The 17,944-nt window shown below is 36.6% G+C and overlaps 1 protein-coding gene across 2 annotated transcripts in view; it reads left to right on the top strand.

Moving 5' to 3' along the window:
* The window catches only part of PDE3A (phosphodiesterase 3A), a 300,679-nt gene that overhangs the window by 240,966 nt on the left and 41,769 nt on the right, over positions 1–17,944 (top strand). For both annotated transcript variants that reach the window (XM_065887140.1, XM_065887139.1), the window contains exons 3-5: positions 4,067–4,324; positions 6,299–6,453; positions 11,858–11,982. In XM_065887140.1, the coding sequence (XP_065743212.1) occupies positions 4,067–4,324; positions 6,299–6,453; positions 11,858–11,982 (538 nt within the window). The remainder of the gene's footprint in view (positions 1–4,066; positions 4,325–6,298; positions 6,454–11,857; positions 11,983–17,944) is intronic.

Here is a 17,944-nt window from a genome sequence, read left to right as displayed (position 1 = left end):
TTCCAATAGTTGAAGTGTTTGGTTTCTTAGCCAATTCCAATATGGGTAATATGCTTTTTTTTTAATAGATCTTTATTGGAGTGTAATTGCTTCACAATACCGTGTTAGTTTCTGTTGCACTACAAAGCAAATCAGCTTGACCTGAGTATTGCTTTTCTTTTTTCACTTGAAGACCTTCGCTTTCACAAAAGCTACAGACAGTATAAGTAACATTGGATTACATAATGTGCTTGTTTTCTAAGTTCTTATGTAACACTAACATTGGCTTACAAGGATGAGTTTTCAGTTCTGTTTCTATTTTAAAGTTACTTTTAAATTTTTAGTTATTTGTTTTTTTCTGAGTGTATAAGAAATACATCCATTACTTTAAAAAAAAGACATAAAATTAGAGAATTATAAGATGCATTTGTTTTCTCACCAATAATTTATTTTAAAATGTAATTATGATTGTCAGTGAGCACGTTCTACTTTTTCTTCAGATTTGTAAGTTTTATGTACTGAGACCATTTTGAGAAAATCTATTAACTATTAGAACATAAACTGTTAATTTTATTGTCAAAAATCTTAAAATTTTATGTCCTGGGTACGAAGTTTGACTTAAAATTTATTTTTTTAGGGAAATAGTACAGTAACGTACTAGTTTAAGATTATTAGAACAACATGGGTAGGAATAAATATTACTATTTCATAAGATCACACTGGGTGAGTTTTTCAGAAGCATAATAATTAGAGATGCACTTGAAAATACGTTTCTAAAAGGGAATGTTAACCTAATTGACTGGCATTTCTCACAAATATTTTTTAAGTTAACAATGTAAATAAAAATGTGAAATACACATAATTATATATCCTAAAGCTATTAATATTACACTTAAATTTTCATGTTGGTTCATGGAAGATATTTAAACCTACAAAGAGAGAAAAACATGGTACAATGGTTAAATAAAGCATTAAATAATTACAGATATATTTAGTAACGTACAATGAAAACATTCAGTATTTATTTCAACCTGCTAGTTCAGCTCTTGAGCTGTGGAAATAGCGTATGTATTTGTGTTTGCAGCCTGACGTTTCCATGCTCTAGCTATCTGATTCTGAGTTATTTTTGACTCAGTTATTTGGCAAGTTATTTTCTTTTTAATTAATTTATTTTTTTGGCTGTGTTGGGTCTTCGTTGCTGCGCGCGGGCTTTCTCTATTTGCGGCAAGCGGGGGCTGCTCTTCGTTGTGGGGCGTGGGCTTCTCATTGCGGTGGCTTCTCTTGTTGTGGAGCACGGGCCCTAGGCACGTGGGCTTCAGTAGTTGTGGCTCGCGGGCTCAGTAGTTGTTGCTCGCGGGCTCTAGAGCACAGGCTCAGTAGTTGTGGCACATGGGCTTAGTTGCTACGTGGCATGTGGGATCTTCCTGGACCAGGGCTCGAATCTGTGTCCCTTGCATTGGCAGGTGGATTCTTAACCACTGCGCCACTGGGAAGTCTTGGCAAGTTACTTCTGACTAATAAAAATAAATGTAATAAGAGTACCTACCTTGTACACTGTGCTGAATAAATACCAGCTGTCACCATTATTATCCACCATTATTATAATTGCTACTCTTATTATTCTAGTATGAAAAGACATAATTTCTATATGATAGCTTTACAGAATAATTTATCCTTGCTTATAGTTATTATAAGACTAGATACCTTCACAGATGTTGGGTGTTTTCATAATTGTCATATTTTTCTGATTGCAAAAAATATATGTTCACTTTTTCTGTGACATACTTTATAAAAATAAAACAATATTTTATGAATATTCTTCCAAATAAACATTTATAGACCTATCCAAATCTTTTAAATAAGTGCATTATACTTTATAGTCTATTTGTAATATAACTTTTTTAAACAGTTTCTCTGTTGATGATGCATTTATGGCCACATTCTTTGATTGTTATCAGAGCATTGCAGTATCCTTTGTGACCTTATCTTTATATTTTTGTATATATGTAGTTTGTCTTTGGACTAGATGTCTACATTGTCTTGCTACATTATAGGATATATACATTTAAACTATAAATAGATAGACTCAGCAAGAATTTCTTTGCAATAATATTGGCTTAGTTTTTACTCACTGCTCATTTCCCCAAACCATTACTAATACTCGGCGCTAGCAGTCTTTTATTATTTTGCAATTTAATAAGTAAACTTTTTTTTTTTTTTTTTGCGGTGCCCGTGCCTCTCACTGTTGTGGCCTCTCCCGTTACGGAGCACAGGCTCCGGACGCGCAGGCTCAGCGGCCATGGCTCACAGGCCCAGCCGCTCCGCGGCATGCGGGATCTTCCCGGACCGGGACACGAACCCGTGTCCCCTGCATCGGCAGGCGGACTCTCAACCACTGTGCCACCAGGGAAGCCCAGTAAACATTTTTTTTTATTACTTTAGTTTGTGTCTTAAATATTCAGGAGGCAAGTAGCTTTTGTATATTTGATTATTAAATTTTGTTTGAATTGTATATTCATTTCCTTTTCCCAAGTTTATCTTTTATCGATTTTTTTTAAAGGCCTTTTATTTGCATATGTTTTATCTTCTCTGGGTGGCAGATATTTTCTCATGGACTATTTGTTTTTTACCTTTGCTTATGGCATATTTGCTTATGAGAAGTTTATGTCTTCATTTAGTCAGATCTGTTAGATGTTTTCTTGACAGTTTATGCCATTTATATTATTTTTAACGGTCTTCCTAATCCCAAGATTATAAAATTTTTCATCTCTCAGGAGTTTATTTTTAAGTCTGTTGTGAAAGAATGATTAAACTTTATTTTCTCCCAAATACATAGCCAAATCTCTAATAGCCTCTTATTGAAAAACTCCAGAATTATTATTTCTAGTATTTATATCATTATCATTATTGAACACTTATAATTGTTCGCGTACAGCACAACAGTAAGTGCTTTACCTATAATCTCCCTTTTACTTCTTATCATTACCTTCTGAGGTTGGTACTCTACTACATCCATTTTACAGATGGAGAAGTCACAGCACCGAGAGCTTACTAACTTGCCAAATCAATCAGCTAGAAAGTGGTAGGGTCAGGAACTCATGACTGGGATGTAAGTAGCCAAGTTCCAGAACCTCACGCCAATCACCGTGTTATTCAGTTTACAGTTCCGTGGGTTCCTCGTGCCTCATACTGTGGTAGCATTCCAGTATTAACAGTCATCGGCCTGCCGTCTTTAAGCTTCACCTACTTTCTTAACCTTGACCCTGCCCATGCTCTCCCTTATTCCCACATCTTCCCGCCTACGTTCCTGCCTGACCAGCAGGGTGAGGAACGATCCTGTCCTCTGTTTCTAATGCTCTTCATTTCTTTAGCAAATATAGAGGAGTAACTCTGAATCTGATAGGCAGTTTGGCAGAATACGCCAGATGTGCCACGGAATTCCAGAACTGAAATTTCTGTTCTTACCAACCACAAGAAGAGGGACAATTTGTGAATCTGAACAACAAGTTGAGTTGCTTTTTGTGCTTATCTCTAATATTAGTTGAATAATTATCACACACCCAGCTCAAATATCACACTAGAATATTACTAAAGTTAAAATTTTATACTATATTAGTGTTGCTTTTCAAAATGAAATTTCTTTTTTATGGCTGAGTAGTATTCCATTTTGGGTGTATATGTGTGTGTGTGTGTTTGTGTGTATATAAAAAACATCTTTTTCCATTCATCTATCAATGGACACTTTCTAAATAATATACATTAAAATGTTGAGCTCTTCATTAGGAGTGATCAATATGAATTTTTTTGTTGTTTCCTGAAACTTTCTATTTTTTAAAAACTGGTGCTTATCTTTGTATCTCTTCAAAGTGCCTCCATAGGTTCTAACAGTAAAAATGTGCCCTGAACACAAAACTGGCAAAAGCCACGGCAAATGTTGGCAAAATTTGAAACAGAAATGTGATTTGAATGTTACTTTACTGCAACCCTAGTGTCACTTCAGTCTACGTTTCAGAAAAAGCCCATTTTCCCTCCCTGTGCCTCCAACCTCAGGCCTTTCTCACCCGACCTCCTGTGTTTGGTGTCTCAGTCTCCAGGAACCAGTATCACTGTGGATATTGCCGTGATGGGCGAGGCGCACGGTCTCATCACCGACCTCCTGGCAGACCCTTCTCTGCCCCCCAACGTGTGCACGTCCCTGAGGGCAGTGAGCAACCTTCTCAGCACGCAGCTCACCATCCAGGCCATTCACAAGCCCAGAGTGAACCCCGTCGCTTCCTTCAGTGAAAACTATACCTGCTCTGATTCTGAAGAAAGCTCTGAAAAAGACAAGCTGGCTATTCCCAAGGTAGGTATGAATGACATGCTCCTGAAAGGGTGAAACTGTTTCTTCCCACTGTCTCCTGGGCCTCTTTCTTATCACCCCAAACCCACATGGAGATTCATATCAGTGACTCCCCAAAGATGTGTCTGTCAGTCATGGTGGCCAAAGTAATGCTAATGTAAACGCAAAGACTTCCATCCTTACACGTGATAGCTTTCTGTAATGAAAAAAATTTACCTTTTTGCATTACCTTTTTTTACTCAGACGTTCAAGAAATTTTTTTCTTCTCTATACCAGGATTTGTTCTGGTATATAGTGGTGATAAAAAATTTAAAAAAAAACAGCAAAAATCCCTGCTCCCACTCTTGTGGATTCTGTTTAAAATGCATTGCCTTCTGAAACACAAGATTCCTTTGCTCTTTGATTTCTTAGTATGGTAGCCTTCGTAGTATCCTCATGTCTTTCCCAAACCCAACAAGTTTTGAACTTAGAAAAGCTCTAGTTGATTTTAGATTATTTAAAGTAAAAGATGGCCTTCGTGAGTCATATATATTTTCTTCTTCTTACATAGAACATATAAGAGTTTTGCAAAAGTAAGCTCTAGGGAATAGGGTTCTGGACCCAGTTTAGACCTCAGTATTACTTAAAAACAAGTCATGCTAAAGACTAAAAAAAAAGAATCAGAATTTCAGTGGTCTCAGGTACATCCAGCACACTCATTTATTTGGTAAACAAGCAGCTGTCCTCTGGAGCCGGTGGTCAGTCAGTAACACCTATGTTCTTGCCATTGTGAGTCTCTTGATTCAGGGCGTGTCCTTCACGCAGCTTTGTCAATTAAGTTATTTAAGCCTCCTTCCAACATCTACTTCTCTGAGAAAGATACGGCTAAGCATGATACAACAATAAAGGAATGGGGAGAGAGTAACTGATTCCCTTGGGCCTCAAAATAGACATGAAGTCAGTGACAGATTTACAGACAATACTGATATTTACAGCGCTTGACCTTTTCTCTTCCTATTGAATTACTTCTAAGATGCATATCCAGATCTTTAAGAGATTTTGGAAACTATTTAGTATCAGAGGTCTTCTTGAATCCTGAGGTGCCATATCCTCACTTCTCAGAGTTTTTACCATCTTCAGGAAGAGCAGACTGAGTCTTTGTTAAACTCTGCCTACACAATTGGTCTCCTTGGAGTAACTGGTCACAAATAAAAAATGAATTGAGCTCCTGCCTCTTATAACTATTGCTGTAGTTGTGTTAGATTGCCTTCCCTTTGATTTTTAAGATTAAGGCTCTCGTTAGAGGGCCAGTGCACGTGCTGCGGAACTCAGAACCATGCCTGAGTGCTGGTGGTGCCACAGATCCCACTTAGGATATGGTAGGAAAAGAAATAACAAAGACAGGGTCACAGCTCGACCAGCAGAGTCTTCTATTAAGAGGAGCTGGTCCTAAAGACTTTACCCATTTGCCTGTCTTAAGTCATGTTAACCCCAAGAGAGGTGGTACCTCTTGTGAGTTATACTCTTACCCTTAGCTCCTGTCATTTGTGAATCAAGAAATTAAAAATCAATCAATAAACACTTTGATATAGCGACTACTATTGTGCTAGATGATAAAAATCAATCCATGTCCCACACGAGTGTCTTTTGAGGAAAATCTACTGGTCATAATGACTAACTAACATGATGTGTGTATCAGCCCTATTGAACTAATATAACTATAAAATTATCACAGAGGTAATTGATTCTCATTTCCCACAATCCCATATTTGTGTAAACATTGAAATAAAGATCCCCAAAATGTTACTTTTATAATATTCATTGATTTTGGCCAGAGTTTCTTATTGAATTTCTGAGCGCCCAAATTTTAGGTAAATGATATTCAACCAAGGTAGTTTAATAAATCCACTGCCAATTAAAAACCCATTTTGTTTCACTATATAGAAGTTAGTGATAGAAAATATGCTTGGTAACAAAATCAACGCTCCTTCTTCCCAGCGCCTGAGGAGGAGTTTGCCCCCTGGTTTGCTGAGACGAGTTTCGTCAACTTGGACAACCACCACCTCAGCCACGGGTCTGCCCACTTTGGAGCCTGCCCCAGTACGGAGGGACCGTAGTGCCAGCATCAAACTGCATGAAGCACCTTCATCCAGGTTAGGCAGTGCTCCTGATGGTTTCATATGTCTTGGAGAAGTTTTGTTTTTTTTTTTTTTTTTTTTTTTAACCAATTACAGTTGGCTGGAGGCCAGCTTTGAAAATGAAAAAGGTGTATGGTTTAAATCCAGAGCAGTGTAGGGATTAACATCAGATAATTAGGCTTAAATTGTGTTGTATGGCCTTAAGTATAAATGGGGACAGTGACTTGAGGTGACGCCTGCCACTGTCACTTTGGGTGGAAAGGGTGAGCCCAGAATAAAGGTGGGCTAGGTTTTACCTAGACTGAGATCCATATTGGATCTTTAAATCAAAGGTATCCAACCTGACATTTGCAAATGATTGTTAGATTTCCCCCAGCCCACCAGGGCAGCTCTCCTAGCATTATTTCAAAGGCAGAAGATCAGATCATCATTCTAAGAGCACCTAAATATCTGCAAACAGCTGGTAATTTAAGCTTTGTTTAGATAGTGAACAGATTGGTGGTTACCAGAGGTGGGGGGTCGGGGGTAGAGGAAATGGGTCAAGGGGTTCAAAAAGGTACAAACGCAATTATAAAATAAATGAGTCATGGGGATTTAACGTACAGCATGGTGACTGTGGTTAATGATATTGTATTGTATATTTGAAAGTTGCTAAGAGAGTAGAGCTTAAAAGTCCTCATCAGAAGAAAAGAAAATTTTGCAACTCTGCATGTCAGTGGATGTTAACTAGACTTACTGATGATCATTCACAGTATAGATAAATATCAAATCATTATGTTATATGCCTGCAACAAGTATAATGTTACATGTCAATTGTACCTCAATAAAAATAGAATAAACTTTATTTAGTATATTAGTGATAATTTTACAAAGTGACTGAAAAGTCAGAGTTACCAAAGCTAAAGGAAAGATAATACAAAGATCTAGAAAGAGTTTTGAAGAAAACATCATCATGAAAGAGGTGCTTTCAGAGGGAGCTACTATGTTTGTCCTTTTCTATTTAGAATAGAAGTACCATACCTTATGTGAATAATAGTTACGAGAACATTTACCACATGATTTCAGGTTTGTGAAACATTTGCATTAATTTTATTAATGACCTAATGACTGAAAAATTACCACATCTTTGTTGAACTACATGGTGGCAATATTAGAAGTGATTTTCTCTTGACCTTGGCTTTGAATATAAATAAAGCACCATTCTGAGACTGGCAAAGAAATGGAAACCTTTCAAATCTTAAGAATTTAATGACGGCTAACTTCTCTTGCTTTGTTGTTTAAAAACATAATTGGTTTCTTCCATATTAATATATTATTGGTAGTCTAATAAATCTATAGAATAGAAGCAATTTTGAATGATTCTTTCTTCACATATCAGTATAATTCCACTGTGTCTTATTACCTGGACGTTTGTAAAACTTCTAAGCATCATCACAGGAGGATGTTACCCAATCTGTTTCATAAACATTTCCTAAAGTTTAAAATTACAAGTCATTGAGGATATTTTCCTATGAAAATATTGACCACTGTCGACTTCTACTACAGCAAATGCTGATAAGTAGTAGGGAATTATAGTTAAATATTCGTTGCTTAAGAAAATGAATTTGTGTTCTCAGTGTATATCTATTTTACCAACACACCTTGGCAAGAATGCTCCTTTACTTACTTTCCGTAGAATGACTCTACCAAGAATCCATTCAAGCATTCTTAAATGCCACCCTTCTTTGTGTTATTGTTTGTTACTTCTCATCAAATTTCTTTTCTCCTACTTCTCTCTTCCTTTAGTTAAATGAGATTGGGGGCTAACACTGAAATCGTCGTGAGGAAGAAGCTTTCAAAAACTTCTATGAGCTTAACTCCTAAAGGTTTTGTCATTCTGCTTTATGAAATAAGTACTCATGCTCAAATATTTTCAAAATAGATAAGGAATAGCATACAATCCCATTCATTCTCTTTGTCCCAAAAATACTAATAGATGTCTTGCCTGGGTATGCTTTTTTCCACTGTCTAACTTACTATTCCTTAATTTCACTATCCTATTAAAAGTCCTGATATAAAATCTGAGAATGGTACAACCTTTTCACCATTATAAAGAAATAAGATACATTCTGAAGAGAATTTGAGCCCTTTAAGGGAAAACCATGTGTAAGTAAGTAGCAATGGTACCACCATTAAATACAGCTGGTTTTGGTTGACTCATCCTTTGCCGTGCGTGAAAATAGTGAAAAGACAGCCTCAGATCATCTCCAGCCCTGATGATAAACCAAATTTAAAACCTCTTCACTTAGGAGACCTATTCCTAAACCTGCTGACTCATTTCAAAACTGATTTGAGTTTTAGCCTTTGAAGTCTCTTCCCTGTCAGCCCTTTTATTTCTTCCTTTCCATGTCTGTCTTTTCACTGAGGCTCTCTGAGGACTGCAGTGATCAAAGAGTGGGAAGTGAAAAGTAGAAGCAGTCCTCAGCTTATATTCTTTTAGGTACAGAGCTGGATGATTTACTCCTGGGTAGTTTTAAATCCAGCTGAGTGAAAAGACACTGGATTGAGAATCAGAATCTTGGCCCTGTCACTCAGAGATGTGTATCCAGAGCCTTGGTACTCACCAGAAGGAATTCTTAGGAAAAAAGGGAACAATGGCACAACTGGAGTAAAATTAGGTGGAAGAATGCCAGTAGGTGCTTTTAAAAAAATAGGCTTGAGAGAAATAAAAAAGTCTGAAATAAATCATACTCTAATCGTTTCACGTTGCCCTTGGAACTGACTGACCCCTGCCTCTGTATATTAGGCAGAAAGAACGCTGTAAACTCAGTAAAAGAAACTGTTAGGACCTGGTAAGACTTTTAGGACCTAGGATGAAGTTTTTATAGATAGCACTAAGGTTATAAAATCCAGTTTTGTGGAGGGGGGTTGAGATCTGCTACAACAGACACACAGATAGTTTTCCCCTGCTGTGTTAGTGTGGGGAGACCAAGTAAAGGTTTCTCCAAGCTATTTTCCTCTCTGGAATTCAAATCATTATATATTCATGAGATTTAAACAGGAATCAAGACGGTGAAGTTCAATAGGCAGCTGAAAACTATTGCAAGGATCACACAAGGCAATGCATTTGAAAATGCCTGTAAATTACAGAGTGTGTATGCGTGCGTGTGTGTATATACAAACACACACGTATACACACACACCTATACATATATTGGTTTGTTATTTTATTAATAATATCTGTTTAATAAATTAATATTATATTAAAAAAGGATATATAGCTGGAATTTTATTTATCTTGAAGTTCATTAACTTCCCATACATTAAAGATGCTCCATTATTGCACTTCATGAAACTTCTCAAAATGAGCATATTTTAAATGTTTTTATTAAAGAAGTATAAGACAGTAGCAGGCAGTTTTTGAGCTAGCTTTCATAATATAACTTTTTAAGATATTAAAAAATAAATTCAGTTAATGTTAAGGTCTTATCTTTTGAAAGTCTACATAGAAAAGTCACGACCCGTTTATTGTACAATGTGCTAAGGAAACATCTAGGCCACATATACATTACATAAAATTTCTTCACAGTAAGTCTTTTTTTTTTTTTTAAGTCTTATAAGTCAATCAATCCAGCAAAAGGAGTTGAAAGAATAGTGGTAGAAGGAAATAATTGGTGTACTTATCTATCTCAGATTCAGTTTTCTTTGAGTTTATTGTTTCAAAATTCCAGGCATTTGTGAAGAGCCTAGGATGAGATTTCTAAGAAGGATATGAAACAAATATTATTTTGTAGGCTTTCCTTAATTGTATTTGATAATTGCTGGAGTTTATTCCACATTTCAAATGCTATTTAAAATAAGGAGAAAAGATGAAGTTTTAAAATACCTGGGTCAACAGTTGAAGAAAAATCTCTCTGAAAAAAGAAAAAGAAAGAGAAGAAATGAGGTAACAAGTGGCAGAATGTCAAATCAGACTCAACACAAAGTGATCTCTCCCATTGCTAAACTTACTAATAATAAAGGGATAGAGGAAGTAGCCAACCAATGCTCAGCATCCTTCCCTTTGAGAGGTCTCAAACTGGTAGTACAACACCCTAAAAGTCCTTTTACTCCACGTTAGCATGTGTTCTGGTTTGGACTTAATATGCACGATTGTAAGCAAGGCACACATAATGATGCTTGCACAGAGGATGCCACTTTGGTTATAGAACACCTCCAAATTATACCTCATTAATTATACAGCTTTCATGACCCTTTAATTCCATCCATTTCAGGTTTATTTACAAGTCACCCAGAAAGACCAGGTACATCCGCTTACAGTGCCAATCTAAGATTGGCTGAAGGTCAAATTGTCCAATTATCCTCATGCAAATGATGGATTTTACCCAGTACCAAATTTATTAATGCTTGAAAGCACACAGGTGTCAGTCAAACACAAACCAAACACTTTTCCTTTGCAGCGGTCCAAGATTGTCCACGTGACTTCCCAAATTCTTTTCTCTCTCAAATTACAATGGATTCTGTTTCAGATTCAGCATGTAAGGTTTTGAGCAATGCCTGCAGATAAATTTTGGTTTGGAACAGCTCCAAAATTTATATCCCATTAATTACATGGTGTTTTGTAATGTTCTCCATCCCAGCCTTCCAGAGATTTATTGATTCCAGATTTATTTACAGTAATAACCTAGACAGACCAAGGATATCCGGCTAAAAGCATTCCCTAGGTGAAGCCTCACTGTCATTACCTTTCTTCTAGTAAACAGCATCAGTATGTTTAGTAGCAGGTCTGTCATTAGTGTCTACTAGGGGGTTTGGCTCATCATCCCTTTCTTTCCAGGGTATCATCAGTAAAAGAAATGGTAGGTTAAAAGACCTCTTACTAAACCTTTTCCTTCACGATACTGCAAAGAGTATTATCTTTGAATGATTTTATAAGCACTTGATTTTTTAATTTAGTTACACTAAGAATAATAAATTAAAAATAAATTAAATTACTAATTAAAAATTAATAAATTAATAATAAATTAAAAATTTATTTAATAATAAATTAAAATTAGAAGGAAGCATTATGCCATTCATATTTAATGTAAGTTCACCTGCATCTTAACTAGCTAACTTGCCATGTTTTTAGAAAATCTGTGAGGAACATGATTGTAGAAGTAGAAAGAGAAGGTGATTGATACCTAGTAATTGGATAAACTGTAGAGCTATCTTTTGTCTTTTGTTAACCCAGAATCCTTAAAGAGTGTGTACTGTATCCCTGCAGTAGAGATTGAATTTAGATAACCTTGTTTGTCATCTGGAAGTAAAGTGGTTCTGTCACTGAACCTGGACCATGACTCAGAAAGTCTACTATGGAAATGATGGTTGGTTCTGGTAAGGTCCGCCCCAATAATTGATGAATAATTTCTTCATTTTTCTTTATACCCTGTCTTTATAGTGCTATTAATCCAGACTCTTGGAAAAACTCAGTGATGATGACTCTCACCAAAAGCAGATCCTTCACTTCATCCTATGCTGTTGCTGCCTCAAACCACGTAAAGGCTAAAAAGCAAAATCGACCAGGTGAGTAACTTATTGGAGAAAGAGCTCATACTCATTGCGTGTGCAGTCGTGGAATGAACTAAGCTTCAAGTGTTGAAACACTCAGGTGTGCTTGGTTTGACTCTTCTAAAAAGCAAAAGCCTCAATAACCAACTATAGTTAACTTAAATTTCCACTTTATATGATGATACAGGTTCTTTTAAGGTAGCTGTACCAAATACCCTATCTTGAACTTATTGAATGAGTAGGAAATCAGTGTCACTGTTAAGGATAATCTCTGGAAGCATCACCTTATAATATAAAAGCTAATGAAGTACTTATCAAATTTCAATTTTATTTTTAGTGTCTGTTGAAAAAGAAAATTATTTTCCAGAAGTGTGGTATTTATAAGTTCTAGGAAATGTTTCATTTACTATATGTATTATAATTTTCAAAGAAATTCTTACTCTGTGTCACTCACCTCCCCCCAAACATAGAAATACAGAAAAGGAGAGGTATTTAAATTTGGAGAAAATACAATTCAGAACCTTTGCGAGCCCTTTGAAAAAGCTCACACGCCAGCAACCAAAAGACCCAAGAGTACCGTGGGTAGGAGGTTTTCCTTCTCTTTCAAACAGGTACAGAATGAAATTTGATGTCATCTCTCCCATCTAGGATCTGCATGGGGTTTTCCTCGATGGTGTCAGTGCACCCCTTGTGCTTCTAAGCATTAGCTTCTCCCTTCCCTCAAGCATCACTTAATAAGTACGTGTGGAGTGTTCACTATCTCTGACACTGAACTAATTTGAGGAAAGCGGCAGTGACTAAACCAGACCCTGTTCCTCCTCTCACAGAATTCTCACTTACATGCTAGTGGGGACTATAAACAGATGGACAGCTATTACTATATACGTAGTGTGTTAAAGGCTATGATAAGGAAGTGAGGGAAAAATTTCAAATAACAAAAGAGATATAAAGACCCAACTTGGTGAGGGAAAGCCTCAGCAACTTAAGATTCTAAATGGCTGGCAAAGCTAACAAGAAGAAAGGGAGAGCCCTGAATGCAGAATGGGAGATGAAAGCAGGTCTGTGAACAGAGGCCATACGGGACCCAGGAGCTGTGGTAAGGAGTTTAGGTATCAATGAAGTTTCAGGTAGGAAAGTAAAATGATTTGGAGGGAAGATTACCTCATTTAATCAGAATCTCTGCTGACTCAAAACTGAAGTACAGTTTTTGTCAGATTCCATCTGTAAATTGGCCCCCGCCTTGAATCCCAGTTGAGAGTCTGGGGTATCTACTCTGACCTCTCCTTCTTGGAATGTTCTAACTCCAAGTTTTCACCTCTCGGTATTGCAGAAAACTCGACTGAGATTTTCAGTAGCTCCCTGCTTAGCTTCTTAATCTTCAAGCAGCTCAAGAATTCACCAAATGGCTCAAGGGGAAAGCTGCCCTCTTCCCACTGGGCTGTTAGACATTCAAGTTCTGGCTGCCATGGCAGCCCCAAACTCCAATGTTTGTGTCATCAGCCTCATGACATTACTAAAAGCTCTGTTGGCTTGCCTTCCTAATAACTGCATCCCTCTGCCTGGATTCTTAACCTTTTGTTCCATGCCAATGGTCCGTAAATAACGCTCTGAATGGAAGAACGGTTCACAGGGTTTTGGCTCACCCTTCTGAGGGTCTCTTCTATTTGGAAACCTAGTCTCTCAGAATTGGTTTGCCTCCCCTCGATCGCTTTTTAAATTTTTAACTCAACTTTTCTATTTGTTCTCAAAGAAGCATGGATTTACCGCAAACTGCTGCATCATAGCCAGAAGCAGAAGCCCTGAAATGGCAGCGTTTCTGTAAGGGTTAGAGAACCAGTACTCACATTCCACTAATATTTCAAGAGACCACCTTGAAATATAAACTTAATTTTAAAAGGAAGGACTAACTTAAGGAAGGACTTCTGTTGTTGTTTCATACATCTCGAAAAGAAAATTTAGTACTTTCTTTCCCCTTTGATCACCCACTTTATACTGGTAACTATTCCTTGAAACCGTTTAAGCACTGACTTGGCTTAAATCTCTACTGTTGAGTGTAGGAAGACACTTCCTCCACAAAGTACCATTTTATTGACATTGCATTACTGAAAGAAACCATGAAAGGTAATCTGATTTTCCAAAAATTAATCTGGTCCTCTCTGCTTGTGAGAAATGTTCATTACTTTTTGTAACTTATAAGTCATTCATGACCTGAGGATTAGAATTGAGATTTCACTAGGGTCAGGAACAGGACAATGTGGGCAAATACTTAAACTGGGATTGCACTGAGGGCAAATGCAGATGAGCTCAGGAATGCAGAGACTCATTTGGGACCCCAGCAAAGTGGAGGAACTGAATTTGAGCATTCCACATTAAACCTGAGACTTTTAAAGGGGCACTGAAGTGGTTCTAATTCAGAAGGACCCCTTGGCTCCCTACAAAAATATGTACAGATAATTTTTGGAGGAAAGCATCACCAGGCTATGCAACCCCAACATATCAAGTTCAAACAAATTGGAGCTTACAACCAAGATCACTGTAAACATGCAAGAAAGCACCACGAGTTAGAGAAAATAGAAAAAAAAAAAAACCTGTACAGAGCTCTAAAAGGGTTGAGATATTTAAGTGCTAAAAAAATACTCAAATGTTTAAAGAAAAACATGAGGTCATAAAAAATAGCAATGAGAGAAGACATAATTGTAGGGCAGCTAAATGTCTTTTGGAAATGTAATCAGGGAAATATGATAGGTTAAATGGCATAAAAGACTACTGAAGGGAGAATTAGTAAACTAGAAGGCAGAGAATGTGAAGAAATTCCATGGAATGAAACATAGATGAGAAACTGGAAAATGTAAGACTTTAAGAGATATAGGAGAAGGAATTAGAAAGTGTAATATACATGATCATAGTTTTAGTAGAGGATAGGGAACATAAACTATTTGAGTAGAAGGAGAGGAAAGAGTAAAAAAAATTCACACATAGACACAAAACAGTGAAACCACAGAACACCAAAGATGAAAAGAAATCTTAAAGTTAGCCAGAGAAAAGATACATTACCTCTTAGTCAGTCTGAGAGTTGAACTGTCACAAATAAAGGGTGTCAGAGCACAGGAAAATATTTTCTTCAAAGTTCTGAGAGAATATAATAGTCAACCTAAAATTGTGTGTGGGGAAAATCTATCTCAGAAGACTAGGAATGAGTTAAAGATACCTTCAGGTAAGTCAAAACCTTGCCACCTACCAGATCTTAACTAAAGGAATGTATGATGGATGTATTCTAGAAAAAAATATAATTGCAGAGAAAAAGTCTGAGATCTAATAAAAATGGTGAACACAGAAATTTGAAAACCATGATTCCATGCAGACAAACATTATATGTGTAAATAATAGTATTTCCAGATCTGTGGGTATTTTTAAAAGATTTTTAATGGAAAGAATTAAAATATTAGACAATAATAATATGTAACCCGAGAGATGATGTATGAATTTGTGTTCTACATTCTTGTATAGCTCGGAAGACAGGCTCAGATAAGGAAACTGAGGCACAGAAATATTGAGTAACTTGCCCAAGGCCACACAATTAGTCCAGAGTTCTTTCTTTTGTCCTAAAGACTTACTAGAAAAAAAATTGAGGATGACAAATTAAGATAATTTAAAATTAGGATTTTGGGGGCTTTTCCTTGGCTGAGGACAAGCTAATGAAAGGGTTTGGTTTTCTGTCTCTCAGTTTCTTCATTTAGGTAATAAAATTAAAATTCTTAAAATAACCAACGTGGTAAAGTCAAGAAGATAGAAATTTAGGGTTAGCATATTCACTGGAAATAACCGGAGAAAATGATGGGACAGATGTGAGGAACAGCTTCATATTCTGTGTCCTGCCCCCGACTTCATATGCCTGCACTCAAGAAGGGCAAAGTGTGAAAGGAAAAGAATGTCCACGGAAGATACCACCAAGGCAGATGGTAGAGATGAGAGCCACGGGAATGGCAAGAGCCTTAAAGTACATTAAAAAATCTCCATCATAGATTACTTTGCAAGGGATTTTGCATTGTGCCATCTTTAGACTGCTGTCACAGCAGAGCTAAATATTTATAAAATAACCTATATCCTATGTGTGCTGAATTCAACTAAACAAATCCCTGAAAGCCTGCCAAAAGGGAGAAGAATATCCAGCAAGAATCAGAGAGCTGAAATTCAATCATACTTCTCCCTGATCAGATGGGCCTTTCTGTTTGAAAGCTCGTTTCCCTGCATAGATGGCAAGGTGGGGTTGATTTCCTAAGTAGGTGTGATGTAAGTGAGAGTGGTTGCCACCCAGTTTTCAAGAAAACTGTGGGAAGGGGCTGAGAAAAGCCCCTTTATGTGGCAAGGGTCTAAGGAAATGGAATTAAATAAAGTGTGCAGAGAATCTAAGGAGGAAAATAAGAAGCAGGAGGCAAAAGAGGTAGGGGGATGCAAGCACGAACTGAAAGAACAGAAACACTGGAAGATAAATGACCTGTTTCCAGACAGGACTAATGAAATCTGTTCTTTGCGCAAATCAAGTAAACAGTGTGTCCTCTGGCTCCATCAGTCAACATTCATTTAAACGGTTGAAATGCAACCGATTATTATGCAGTTACTAATATAAAATAAATGGATGAAATCACATAGGAATCCTTTGATTAAAGCCTAAAAATGGGAGATTTAAATATAATTTGCATTTTCAATCTTGCTTTTCTATTATGAGTCACTGAATATGTCGAGATGCCTTTCTGTCATTCTGCTTTTATAACCTAATTTCATGCTTTTCACATCTGCAGCGAGTAGTCCCTTTCCAGATTCCTATAAATTTTATGGTTCTTATCATCCTATTACAACTATTACAGATATCTCTACACCTACAAGTTAGACTGAGTTTTGCCTATGGAAAATTTGAAGTGAGAGAGAAATTTAATTATGGCATTGTGATCTTTTTTTTTTATCTCTATACTTTAGATACTTTTTTGTTTTGGAAAAATATTAGGGCTGTCTATTTTCCTGTGGGTGTGGAAAAGAGGCATGTATTTATCAGACATACTAGTCCCTTTTTCGTTCAACTAAAACTGAGTTTTACAACACAAACACATGGATTCACTTAAATCATTTCCCTCCAGTATTATTTATCATCTCCTTTTGATTGCCCAACGTTCCTTGTGTCTTGATACACATTTTCTCCTGTTCTCAGGAGCATGGAGTTAAAGACGCAATTACTCAAAGGAGTTGGTACTTTAGAACTTTTTAAAGTCCTATTTTAAATTTTTAAATGTTTTAATTTTAAGTATTTCACATTGGGGTGGTCTGAATCATCCAAAAGTTTGTATTTCATGTGCCGTGTCTTTTTCCTGGAATCTCTTAAAATTATTCAAATAGAAAGTGAAGATAAATATGTTTGAGAGTGTGAGTATTCATCAGAGTTCCTTCACGTGTGTGTGTGTGTGTGTGTGTATGTGTGTGTATGAATGTATAGATGTGTGTGTGTAACAGAAGGTTGGGTGAGACTGCAAAGGTCATAAACTTCATCTCTCTAACTTTAAACATGATTATACTTTAAAAAATCTTAGAGAATAATTGGTTTTGAAGACTTACAAGAATATGCTGTCCCTGTGAAATAATTTTATTTGCAATCTCTCCTTTCTAGAAAGAGTATTTGGTTATTATCTGCACTTATATCTCTCCATCTATTCGAAGACTAATATATGTAAATATATGGCCATTTCCTACGGCATTCCTAACCCTTTCTGTTTTTAAAACTTCAAGTAAACCATGATAAGGCACACTGTGAGAAATAGTTTGGCTTGAGAAAAAAGAAATTTATATGTTTATACCTTTATCTTCTCACCTACAGAATAAAAATACCCCCGCTCTTCACGGTGTTGCCAAGACCCCTGCTTGTTAGGAGCGTTCAAAATATGTAGCCTAACGGCCCTGCAAAAGCAAAGCGCTTTTCCTCTGTTACAAG

Source organism: Phocoena phocoena, chromosome 11 (genome assembly GCF_963924675.1).
Source record: "Phocoena phocoena chromosome 11, mPhoPho1.1, whole genome shotgun sequence".
In the NCBI taxonomy this organism is placed as follows: domain Eukaryota; kingdom Metazoa; phylum Chordata; class Mammalia; order Artiodactyla; family Phocoenidae; genus Phocoena; species Phocoena phocoena.
This window is presented reverse-complemented; position numbering and strand designations above follow the sequence as displayed.